At 42.1% G+C, this 12093-nt stretch overlaps 3 protein-coding genes across 3 annotated transcripts; 2 read left to right on the forward strand and 1 right to left on the reverse strand.

Annotated features, from left to right (window-relative positions):
• Nucleotides 1–94: 94 nt before the first annotated feature.
• On the forward strand, nt 95–1875 carry golt1a (golgi transport 1A). Its single transcript, XM_037252278.1, has 5 exons — nt 95–262; nt 336–427; nt 522–700; nt 817–880; nt 995–1875. Exons 1-5 carry the CDS (start codon nt 160–162, stop codon nt 1022–1024), a joined length of 468 nt encoding a protein of 155 aa, XP_037108173.1. The 5' UTR covers nt 95–159; the 3' UTR covers nt 1025–1875.
• A 113-nt stretch (nt 1876–1988) lies between these two features.
• Nucleotides 1989–6914, reverse strand: LOC119123277 (macrophage colony-stimulating factor 1-like). The gene is made up of 6 exons (XM_037252277.1): nt 6767–6914; nt 4565–4678; nt 4327–4389; nt 2808–2978; nt 2436–2628; nt 1989–2198 (listed from the first exon to the last, which is right to left on the reverse strand). The coding sequence occupies exons 1-6, from the start codon at nt 6797–6799 to the stop codon at nt 2047–2049; spliced, it is 726 nt and encodes a 241-aa protein (XP_037108172.1). The 5' UTR covers nt 6800–6914; the 3' UTR covers nt 1989–2046.
• A 1677-nt stretch (nt 6915–8591) lies between these two features.
• optc (opticin) lies at nt 8592–11885 on the forward strand. Its single transcript, XM_037252276.1, has 7 exons — nt 8592–8721; nt 9602–9805; nt 9935–10070; nt 10148–10306; nt 10390–10592; nt 10692–10787; nt 11260–11885. Exons 2-7 carry the CDS (start codon nt 9605–9607, stop codon nt 11425–11427), a joined length of 963 nt encoding a protein of 320 aa, XP_037108171.1. The 5' UTR covers nt 8592–8721; nt 9602–9604; the 3' UTR covers nt 11428–11885.
• The last annotated feature ends 208 nt before the right edge of the window (nt 11886–12093 follow it).

The following is a 12093-nucleotide window of genomic DNA, read 5'->3' on the forward strand; positions in this document are numbered from 1 at the left end:
GTGTACAGTGTCGTACATGCAGTCAGCTACAAAGAGGAGACGGCCAATCATGCCAGCCAGACCAAGGATCAATGATATCACTGCAGGGCGAGTCTGCATGCTTCTAGTTAATCTTCACCTCACATCGGCTACGTGACACAATCAGCACTCAAAGGTCAGATGAGAAAAAGAAAGCACTCAGTCAGTCTCATTGAAAAGCACAGTACTGGAAGAGAAACCATAGAAAGGATCACTACCATGGTTGCCGTTACGGAGTTTCAGAGTAAGTCTTCTATGTTTCTTTGAAGTGCAACACCATTCAAACAATTTGATGTTGAAAATGTCATTCCTTTCAGAGATTGGAATTGGCCTGGTGGGATTTGCTTTGTTTTTTCTGCTCTTTGGTGTATTGCTCTACTTTGATTCTGTTTTGCTGGCCTTTGGGAACGTAAGCAGTATTCAATTGGACACTTTCTCTATTCCATCAGATCCAATCGGGGGATTCAGTCCAGAATATGTTTCATTCTTCCTTGTCTCTGCAGATTCTGTTTTTGACAGGTTTAACGTTCATCATAGGCTTCAAGAGGACCTTTCACTTCTTCTTCCAAAGACACAAGTTCCGAGGCTCCTTCTTCTTCCTGGGAGGTGTGTCGCTAGTGCTGTGCCGTTGGCCCATCATCGGTATGCTCGTGGAGGGATACGGCTTCGTCCTTTTGTTCAGGTCGGTTACAGACAAAGTGTAACAAAATGAATTTGTATGACGTACTTTGAATGGAATCCCAGTTCAAATATGCAAACACCTGCCTTAGTAGATTGATGTTGACTATGTGTCCATAGGTCTTTCTTTCCAATGGCCTTGGCATTTGTGCTGTCAGTGGTCAACATCCCATTCCTCAATGCTGTAAGAATATTTTCCCAGTAGCTCAACACACAATTGGCTTTATTTCCAATTCCTTTTTTTTTTTTTTTTACTCTCACTAAGATTGGCCATCACATGCTTCTCTTTCCTTCATAGTTTTTGCAGAGTGGTTCCAGCATGGTCTAAGAGAACATTTCACTCCAACACTGAAGGATGGTTCAAACGTTGTTCAGATACTGGAGGAGAGACTCTCAACCATTTCATTCTTACCACAGTATTAAAAAATGACTGAGTGTATTTACTCCATGTGAACTACTACGTGCAGTACATGGTGTAACGCTTAGACCTCGGTGTGTATTTCAGACTTTTTGATTTATGGCTATATTACATTTGTTGTACATTGGATATACGATTCATCAAACCCTTTTTTGTTGCATGACTTATCCAGTGGCTCTTAATGTGTTCAAAAAATCAACTGCAGTAACATGACATCCAATGGTTTGTGAATGTCTTGGAGACAACGGTGCCAAAATATTTTGTTTGCATTTAAAATTGGATTTCATTACCGCAGCCGACTGTGGTTTTGCATTTGTCTTTGCCGCTGGACTTTGATTGGCTTTGATGATAGGAATATGCGTATCCTTCTCATGATCTGAAAATGAGCTCATCGTTTCTGGGCAGCCATCCTCATCCTGCTACCGGGGAAGGAACGCACAAATGGTTAGCCCGTGCGAAAGAATAATAATTGACATTCAAAGAAGGCTGAACAGCAAACCAACATTCAATGCAAGAACTCATTTTGCGCACATTTGTGCAAAATTAAACGTACTTAAGATTTCCATTCGACATGACCATATGCTTTCCTGATTGTCACTTAAATCCCCAAATGAATCATCATAAATCCTCATACAACAGGTTGTATGCACGTACGCACGTGTGTACGTGTGTGGTTGTTTTCAGGGTTTTTGTACTATGAACTTTTTTGTAGCTCTTCGTAGAGTAATTAAACAAACGTCAAGGAATCATTTTTAAAAACATTTTAATCATTTTACTTTATAAAATTACAGCAGAGCTTTTTCAAAATCAGACACCTTTGCTTTGTGAAAATAAACTTTACTGTTATACACAATGTGAATTTAATAGCGTTTATTGTTTATTGCTTCGGTTCCCTAGTATTGACCTGCAAAAAAAGAAAAGAAAAATGCCTCTTAATTGAAGTTGTTGAGCTTGCAAGATGTTGTAAAACCTTGGCTGGCAGTCGCACACATACATATACATACGTACGTACGTACGTACGTACATACATACGTACCGGCTATTGGAGGAGACGGGCTTTCTTTGTGGCCTCCTTCTGCTTCACCTGAAATGAAGATTGCAACAAATTTCACCAATCCAACGTGACATTTCTTAAGGCATCTGGCTTCACAGTAAAACAAAACGAGAAAATAATGGTTAAATATATAGCAGCAGGTAAATTATACAGCGGTACCTGAGAGTTTAAACGTGGCAAAAAAAAACGTGATGGAACGGTTCACGGAAAAATGTTGAGGTACCACTGTAAAGCACTCGTTTTACCTGTGAGGATTTTTTTCTTTACCTGAGGTGTTGGTAGGTGTAAATTGAGTGGCATTTAAATCATCTCCGGCAGAATATTCCGATTGACAATTCCAGTCCACAGGACAAGTGCTTAATGTCATCAATTTCATATACATCCGGATCACACGTTGGGCTTTTTTCAGAGCCTCCCTTGGTGAGCTTTCTACCATCTTCAATAACCTTGAGGGACTGTCCTAAGTACACACAGAAATGGCCTTATTTTTCAAAGATTTTTCCCCCCCAATGAGGATAACATTAGACTAATCAGGAAGAATGACTATTCTAGCTGCAAATATTGCAATATTCTCTCTACAGAGGCCCATTTCCAGCAACCATCCATTGTGTTTGCTGATTGCGCTCATGAAAATCTTACCTCAATCTCTTCATTTATTTCAGATATACATCCTTGGGAGTAAAGGTGGGAGATGGCCTTTTCCACCGCGTTGACATATCTTCCATTGTCTGAACTCCTACTGTAATGGAAATGCGTTCTCAGAAGCTCAAGTACTTGTGGGAGCGCTGCTTTGACATAACAGATTTTACTCTGTAAAACACAATCAATCAAGAAATAAGGACAGCAAAATATGAAAAGAGCAAGGCACGTTCTTGTTCAGCATTTAGGAGGATGTACGTACTTTCATTTTCCAACTCGTGTACATTTGCTGATTGCCTCATAGGCTCTAGATGAGGCATACACTACTCTGCCTCAGCATACGCTTCACATTGCTGCTCTTCTTCTGCGCACATTTAACGAGAGTAAACTACCAGATGAAACGGTGCAAATAAGGCAGACTGGCCCAGAGGATATGTCCTGCCACGAGTCACATTCTTTAATGGTAAATATTGATCAAGTGTTCCAATTCTGCTCTTATGGGCTCAACAATTTCTAAAAATGTGATTTACGTCACCCCTGTAGTGGAATTTTCCACACTCTTGTGTTCTACAATTCTTCTTGTCCTATTTCTAAACAGAGTCACTTGCCTGACTTGACTCGTGTGCCGGGAGCATGGGATTGATTCCCACTCAGTGGCAGTGGTGTGCATGTGGCTGGGACTGGTTGGCTCTCTCTGTGTGATGTGCCTTTTTTCTTTCTTTCTTTGTTTTTGAAATAATCATGAATCAGGATGTAGTTAGCTTTGCTGTTAAGATGTGAGTAAAACATCTGGTGAACTAACATCAACAAAATTAGATGATCACTTTGGACTGAACTCAAAGTATGTACCACCTTGAGCAGGGTCTTTGTTGTGCAGATAATGATGATAACAAATCAGACATATCTTTTCCACAAAGCAATTTTGCAGCTTCTGAATTGGAGCTAGTCATAAGAGGGAGGCATGTGATAGCACTTATGACAACACTCCTTCCTACGCTGTATCTCATTTCGTCTGGGTCATTTCTGCGCCCTATGACAGTCGGTGCTGCCCCCTCCCAGTTTGAATATTTAGATGCAATGCAAAGCAAATCGCACACACTTGACAGTTCCAATTCTCCCACTTCATCGTAGTTTTGTGTGTGCAGTGCTGTAACAAATTGAAGAAAAACCCCAAAGCTAACAGTGCAAAATCCTCTTTTAAATAGGGTAGTCTTTTAAATACAATAGTCTTCACCATCCATCCATTATCCGTACGGCTTGTCCCCCCCCCCCCCCCCCCCCGTCAGGGGTCGCCTATCCCGGCAGTCATCGCGCAGCAAAGATTTTGCCCTATCAATTGATTTTGTACAATTTAGATTTTTATTTTTAGACTGCAATTCAGGTCGCTACAAACCCAACAATCCATTTGATGTCATGGTTATAAAAAGATGACAATATTTATGACAATTGTCAAAAAACGCATCCAATTGAATAGGAATTGCCCAAAGGCAGAAAACGTCATGTGTTAATATCCACTTACCAAATTCAAATGTTCAGTAAACTGATAGATTATTAAACAGCCATGGTCCAATTGATTGTCAATCTACAAAGGGACAAAAGAGCGTTAGTTTTCTTTTAAAGACTCAAACAAAAGCAACCTGGTATGTTACAAAGTTAGATTTCAATCAAGCGTTTCGTCTGAATAAAGTGTCCATGTGGATGGATGGATGGATGGATGGATGGATGGATGGATGGATGGATGGATGGATGATTCTCACCAGGCGATTGAGGCTCCGCAGGTGCTCCTGCGTTATTGAGTGTCGGCATGGACCGGGAACACCACCCAATACCAGGTGAAAGCAGACGATGAGAAACAAGCGCGGATGCCAAGCCTAAAGGAAAGGACAGATGATAAGTCGAGAAATGAAAGGGCATCTATTAGGGTAGCATGGTCATCTCCCAACCAGAGGTTGGCAGTTCCATGCCCTCCCTGCCACTGTGACCATGTTGAAGTATCCTCGAGCAAGGTACTGAACTCCAAGCTGCTCCTGATGCTATGTCACCACTCGGTGAATTAGGAAATGGTGTGAAAGTACCAAGGTAGAAAGCGCTATGGAAGTGAAAGCCCATTGAAGTCTGGCTTGGGGGTCTTAGACGGCACATAGTATGTATGCGTCCATCCGTCCACACAGATTACTTTCTGTCGCTAGCGTGGTTTTAAATCAGCTACTGAAAATGCTGTGACCAAGGCAAGCTGATGAATGATAGTATACAGAGCCACCCCTAGAAATAAAGATTCTTAGAAAGCATTGCTATGCATACCATGCCTATAAATAAAGACAGATACTCACTCAGTGTGTTAGTGGTTAGACAAAGCCTGGAAGAGCAGGTCATGATCATACCAGCATCAGAGCAGCTATTAGAAGAAGCAGGTGAGGGAGGCTGAGCAAAGAGGTGCCTGCACATAGTAGCAGGCTTTATTAAGACCCAGGCCTAATCCGAGGCGCAGATAAATAGCGAACAGCAACTTCAGTGCCAAACATGCATAAGAAAGTCATAATACACCACAAACCACGGAAGACAACAGTCAACAAATAAAGCCGCAGTCTTGCAATTCTGCTTCCGATTCCAAACATTTGTTGGCGAATAAATTGCACATAGTGGTGGGTAATAGGTCACTTTAACCCAAGAGTACAATTCGAAAAGAAATCTATCAAGAGCAGAAGGAACCTAGCCCAGCCCGCAGATGAGGAAGAGCCACTGCACTGAGCCATGCAGTGTGCCATGATGCGCAACTCCACTCAACGCATGAGCAGTGTGCGGGCGGTCGAGCGGGCCTGCGCTTCGCTGACAACAATGAATTCACACATTAAAGGGATCATCCATGGTGCATTTTTCACTGACAAGCACACTTTGTTTTCTTCCTTTCTATCCATTCGTTTGGATGGAATCATGGAATGACTGATGCCTTGAAAAATGGCCATTTTAGATGAGGAATCTGGCCACGGCCCGACGACCCATCGATCACAGTTTGTCTATTCCAAATGATTGTAAATACATACAAAAATACATACATACATCCATACATACTGTGAGGCAGACATGCTAACCCCTGCCCACTTAGCCACCCTACATTGATTGATCTACAAAGCAGCCCGCTTTTTCCGTTGCTCCTATCACTCATGCACTTGTCCGGTGCGGGTTAGGGTTAGGGTCCGGTTGCGACCATATCAAAATGTTGTCATGTTATGATGTTGAAGCTGCTCGCAAAGGTCCATAAAAAGACACAGTGGATTAGCGATTATTGTCACTTTTGGCATCCCACCTGCCGCCAAACCAACCACTGAAGCAAGCACTGACAAAAGGTGTCTGTCTCACTATGCCAATGGCACAATTCTGTTGCACTTGTAATAAGTTAAGAGAGGCACAAAGTTACCCAAGAACAACAGCACAAACCTATAGAAAAAAACCTCTAGTGACCAAAATACAGAATGGTAAAATGATGAATCTATCGTAAACAACATGAAAGTAGAAAGTGGATATTTGTCTCAACTCAACCTTAAGAATATTCGTACATGCATCATCTTTTGCGGCACCAACCAAGCGCCAGGCTTTAATTTTTCTTGAAGCACCTGTCAAGTAGCACGCAATGAACATGTGAGGCCAAAGAACTCACCAAAGCAAGTCACAGATGAGAGAAATCTGAGAATAAACTGCTCGACTGGATACTTTGCAAGTCGTCCTCTTGAACACCAAGTTCAAAAAGTATGTTTGACATTCATTAGAAATAGCAAATAATAATAATAATAGAAGGAAGTCTCTAATTTGATTCATTTCTTTCCCTTGTTAGGTGAGGTGAGATACTTACATGATCTTGATCTGTAGCAAAGTCCTATTGCTTTAAAGAACACCATGGAGCAAGAAGCAAATGATTTGAGCCACTATACTGTACTGAGGGAACATTTTGACATGACTCTTACCTTAGTTATGAAGTCTAGCGCGTGTGTGTTCATCTGGATGAGATGAAAAGCCAAACAAGTTTCAGCGTCATTTGCCCAAAAATGGAGCCTGGGATGTTGTACAGCCCTGTAGAATCTCAGCCAAGGTGCTTGACACTCTGAGTGTCTTGCGGAGATCTGAAGACTCACTGAGCCACATCAATCCATGCATATAGACGACATGGGTGGGAGGCTGGATCACAAGTCTTCACCGCCTGCCTCTGCCTTTGTAGAACCTCCTCCCACTTACTCACAGATGAGGCAGGTTAACGAATGTTCTGACTACCTCATATTTATTGTGATTTCTAGATTTAAAAAAATACATTTTTTTTTTTTGGGTGTTATTGATTTGCATTTTTTAGTCCAACTCTATGTTGTGGTCTATTTAAATATTCAATTATGTAGCTAACGTGTTTTTTTTTGTTTTGTTTTTTATTGTATTGCGTCAAATTGTATTGCTCTCAAACTTAATGACGTCGTATTGAAGAGTTCTACCCTTTTTAATGGAATGGCAACTTGTGTATCAAGACATGGCTCAAATCTTCCCAAGCATTGTATGAAGCTATGCATGGCATGCTCAAAGACATTTCTTGAATTCTTGCATTATTGCCCTACAAACATAGCCACTCTATTTTTTGTATTGGATTGAGCACATGATATCTCCAAAGATTGTTAAATCTTATCGTAGCAGCAAAGACCCTCAGGATAGGCAACATTATAAAATGGCTTTTCTTTTCACGTTATCACATGATAAGAAATCTTTCAATTTCCTTTTGCATCCACACCTCCTGCATTGTATCTTCAAAATGTCAACGAACAGCTCTCTTAGCTCTTCATCGATCATTATCTCAAGCCTACAGTCTCAAACTTGCCTTTTAGATTGGGCAGTGATTTTAAATTGGAGCGCCAAATCAGTTATGTTGTTTAATCCAGGTGCTGCCTTTCTTTTCTCAACAGCACTTGGAAACAACGATTGATGCCTTGCTTCACTCTATCTCGGTTGGACCGCTGTAATGCACCAGTCCTCCCTCAAGCGTCTCCAGTTGGTCCAACATGCCGACGGTGCTTGTAAGAGGGAGCACATAACCCCAATTCTGGCCTCCCTTCACTGGCTCCCGATACGACGGTCCTTCCCTCTGGAAAGGCCTCCCCTTAAATGTTAGTTGGGCTAGCCCCCCCCCTCTCTGTCCATTCATAAAACTTGGCTTTTGACGGACTTTGGACCATTTTGTCCGGATGGGCAGGGGGGTTAGGTGACATCCAAATTGAAAATGGCTATCTGAGGCGAGATCTGAGGCCTCCGATTACCCCCTCGCATGACAACTGAGGGCATCTTCCTGCACTTAAAACTCATCTCTATGTTCCAAGAGACATTTTGTGTTTCAAAGAAACCATATCATGGAAACCAATTTCCTGTCATGCATCAACACCATCATGGTTTGCAAGTCACTCATTGACGTTCAACTTTTCTCAACATTAAATCAAGCTTGAAACAGAATAAATCAAACCAGAAATTGGTCAAGAAACGAACCCAACATAAGCTTCATTTAGAACCCTCATCTGTAAATAACAATGGTCAAACATTTTTCATTGCTTGGGTTCAAGCTGATATGGCAGAGTGCATCATGTTGTAAATATTTCAGTCGAATTTCACGAATTGTCCTTACATCTTGTTCCGTGTTTGTTGTCAGGAACATGTTGATTGCTGAGTACACATTTACTGCAATGAGCAGGCCAGCCCCCTTTTCATTTTGCTAAGTCATCAAAACAACACCCCGCTGCCTTCATAATGAAGCATTGTTCAGAAACACAGCTGAGGCCAAGGGTAGAACAGGGCACGTCCGAATTCTGGGACCAGTCTGGGAATCCCAAACGGAAACACAAGTCGAACTGAAGGTCTTGGACTCGTCAAGTTCACAAAGAGGAGAACAAAAACCGTAAGTTTCTTACTTCACCATTAGTCAATTAAACCGCGTGAAAACTTAAAGAAATAAAGATATAGTCATGTTTATACGCCATACAGATATTGGTGTTGAATGTATTTCTTTTCCCCACTTGACATATCATGTGTTGGCATGTTCATCATCTTACGGCGAGCAATCAGTCCTGGCCAACTTTGGATGTATTTCCGCACAAGAATTACTTTGACAAATCATTGTACAGATTATTTCAAAAATAATAATGTTAATAAAATAGGTTTTCAAAATGATTGTTTTTATGTACATGACAGAACATCTCAAGTTCATTGTAATTGGTGTATGCTGAGCATCTGCAGGAAAATAGTGTTTCATATAGCTCTTGTAATGGATCTCATCATTGGATGTGTCGTTTGTGATGTCCAGTCAGGCTATCAGTCATGGGTCCTGCCTGACAGGAGAAGATTGGCTCCTGCAGTCCAACAACATTCACAGGCTCATGTCACTTTCAAAGTAAACATTCTTTAGGCATTCTGACCAAACCGTTAAAAATACCCCTTTGACTGGGCTCAATGGGTAAACATCATAAATAGCCCACTAATTGATTCAAATGGAAATGACGCCACGATATCCACATCGATATGTATAATTGGGACGTTGTGTTCAACAGGAAAACAGAAGACACCATTTGAAAATGAATATAGCAATTGGAAAGACCACAAAGACACCATACAGTATTGTACTTCCCCTTGTAGACTGGAACATTTATATTCACATTTTGAAATGATTGCTATACTATTGATGGACAACAGTAAGGTTGACAGCTGAGGTGCCTGCCCTTGGTGGCTCTCCCAGCCACCGTTCCTAACTATGGAAACAAACCTCTTTGTTATGTGTGCAGGTGATGAACACCCTCATCACCTCTGCAATTTTGATGGCCCTGGTCTTCTCGGGGCCCTACCCTTGCTTGACGGCCCCCCTCCACGAATCAGATGATGATGGTTTTGACCTGGACAACTATGACCTGAACAGTGTAACGGACTGGGACAACCTGGAAGCCAACATTTACGGTGACACTTACGATTATGAGGACTTGGACCAAGAAGTAAGTGGGCGTTATCGATTCCGATACTTTTGACAAAGTAGGGTACCCTTATTATATGACCTCTTATTGGGGGTATTTTAACCAACAATTACCAACAGATCACTAAACTCCTTTACACTCGATTGACAGATTGAAGTCGAGACCGAAGCTGCAAGCGTCGAACGGTTAGGCAGCAAAGCAAAAGTTAACCACCGTGATGAAAAAGTGACTCTGCCTACTCTGGATTTCAAAGGATCCGGCCTATTTGGACTTGAGACCGGACTGGGTTTGTAAACACCCTCATTGTGCTTATTTGACTGCACTCAGCCATGAGAGTGAGTCTACGCATTGGTATGTGTGCAGGAATGCCTACCTGCCTTCTGTGCGTATGCATTGGAGGGAGCGTGTACTGTGATGACACAGGCTTGAAAGAGATCCCTCCCCTGCCCAAGGACACCAGCCATTTTTACGGACGCTTCAACAGCATCCGACACATTAAGAACACTGACTTTAGAAACCTGGGTGGGAAAGCAGTTTCAGCACAAGCAGAGCATTTGTCAGGCTAATACAATGACACGTGACATTTGCCTTGCATTGATTTACAGGTAAGCTTCAATCTATCGACCTTACTGGAAACCAGATTTCTGAAATGGATGAAGATGTATTTGGCTCACTGGAGCAGCTGCGTGACTTGTTATTAGCTGAGAACAACCTCCAGGCCTTGCCAGAACTACCAGTTACCTTGACGCACATTGATCTGCGAAACAACAGACTCAACAGCCAAGGGATCCATTCCGAGTCCTTCAAGGTAGAAACAAGTCAAATAGGGGTGGAATCCATTTGGGTACCGTATTCAAATGGTTCCTGTTGTATTGTTGCTATCAACGTGTATTTCTCTTTCACATAGGATATGAGTCAGCTGGAGTTCCTCTACCTATCAAATAATAACCTGGATTACATTCCAACACCGCTGCCATCGAGTCTCCGAGTATTACACTTGCAAGTAAGCACAGGAAGAAACACGACACTTTGGTTTCATTTGGTGGCCGTCTGATATGTTTTTGTGATGAAGGGCTATAGAAATGAATTTGACTTGCCATTTTTCACAAGCTGCACTCAAAGAGCTCAACCATTTCCTACGTACACAAAAGGCCTTTACGCTCAAAACTTGGTCTAAATCCGTGGCATCCAATCCCTATCCATGTTGGCCATGCAAGAACTGGGGTGTCTTCAACTTCCACCAATTGTGGACTCTTGCAACATGGGGCCATGCATTGACAAGCTGCAACACGGGGTGATGCTTTTGGATGAATGGCACAACAATGGGCCTGAGGCTCTCAATATGGTATCGCTGTGCATTCAAAGTGTCATCAATACAAGGACACGGAGAGCTCCAGCAAAGAGATGGCACCGTTTCAACTTGACTTTGAAATGTGTGCAAACAATAAGAACTTTTCTTTGTCGTTTGCAATTAGGGCAACAACATCCAGTCGCTGCACGAAGACACCTTCTGTGACAGCCATGACCGTTACTTCATTCGGCGCAACCTCGAGGACATCCGTCTGGACGACAATCCTTTGAACATGAATTGGTTTCCTCATGCCTATGCATGTCTGCCACGCCTGCCTGTGGGGAGTCGTTAATACGTAGTTACTGTTAAAAAGAAAAATAATCATTACTTTTGTATCAGAACACTTCTTTGTTTATACACTTGGCTGTGGGTACAGTCTGTTATTGACGGCCCAACATGTTGCTGGAAACCTCCCTGTCTTTTGCAGCCAACATTGTACCATGTGAGTCAAGTCCCCAGGCATTAGGAAATAGGCTTTTAGAACACTATATCTCGCTTCATAGACATGAGCAAAGCCCTTCCACAATTCACTTCCATCACTTTGTATCGCACATTGACCTGTTCATGACATATACATAGAGAAAGGGAGACGGACGGACGTATATGTACTGTATATAAATGCATGTAGATGGATACCTAAGCGTCATTATTTGTTTGAAATAAAAGTACACTAAGCCAGGCATATTGACGCTGCCTAAGTCGCAAATCTGTAACACCATTTTGTTGTTTGAAATGAATAGAAACGCGTCGACATTCAGTTTGTCACGGTGCAAATGACACATATGGAGTTTCTTAAGAATGCAGTTGTACTTGAAATCTATTTAAACTACAAGTGTGGAGCTCCCGAGCTACAGCAGTTTGAGTGTCACATTACTGAGCTGCAGCTGTCTGAAGACTAACACCTCTGGTGCAAGCATCCGTCAGAGCCAAAGAGACAGGCGTAATGTGTTGATGGCTC

This window comes from Syngnathus acus, chromosome 5, assembly GCF_901709675.1.
Source record: "Syngnathus acus chromosome 5, fSynAcu1.2, whole genome shotgun sequence".
NCBI classification, from domain to species: Eukaryota; Metazoa; Chordata; class Actinopteri; order Syngnathiformes; family Syngnathidae; genus Syngnathus; species Syngnathus acus.

Bases quoted from the DNA above. Each gene is read 5' to 3' on its own strand.
- golt1a (XM_037252278.1), top strand. From the start codon at position 160: ATGAGAAAAAGAAAGCACTCAGTCAGTCTCATTGAAAAGCACAGTACT. The intron at 428-521 runs GTAAGCAGTATT...TTGTCTCTGCAG, and splicing joins TTTTGCTGGCCTTTGGGAAC to ATTCTGTTTTTGACAGGTTT. The intron at 701-816 runs GTCGGTTACAGA...ATGTGTCCATAG, and splicing joins GGCTTCGTCCTTTTGTTCAG to GTCTTTCTTTCCAATGGCCT.
- LOC119123277 (XM_037252277.1), bottom strand. From the start codon at position 6,799: ATGAACACACACGCGCTAGACTTCATAACTAAG. The intron at 4,390-4,564 runs GTGAGAATCATC...GTCCCTTTGTAG, and splicing joins TGCGGAGCCTCAATCGCCTG to ATTGACAATCAATTGGACCA. The intron at 2,979-4,326 runs GTAAGTGGATAT...TGTGTTTTACAG, and splicing joins TTACTGAACATTTGAATTTG to AGTAAAATCTGTTATGTCAA.
- optc (XM_037252276.1), top strand. From the start codon at position 9,605: ATGAACACCCTCATCACCTCTGCAATTTTGATGGCCCTGGTCTTCTCG. The intron at 10,071-10,147 runs GTTTGTAAACAC...GTATGTGTGCAG, and splicing joins TGGACTTGAGACCGGACTGG to GAATGCCTACCTGCCTTCTG. The intron at 10,788-11,259 runs GTAAGCACAGGA...GTTTGCAATTAG, and splicing joins TCCGAGTATTACACTTGCAA to GGCAACAACATCCAGTCGCT.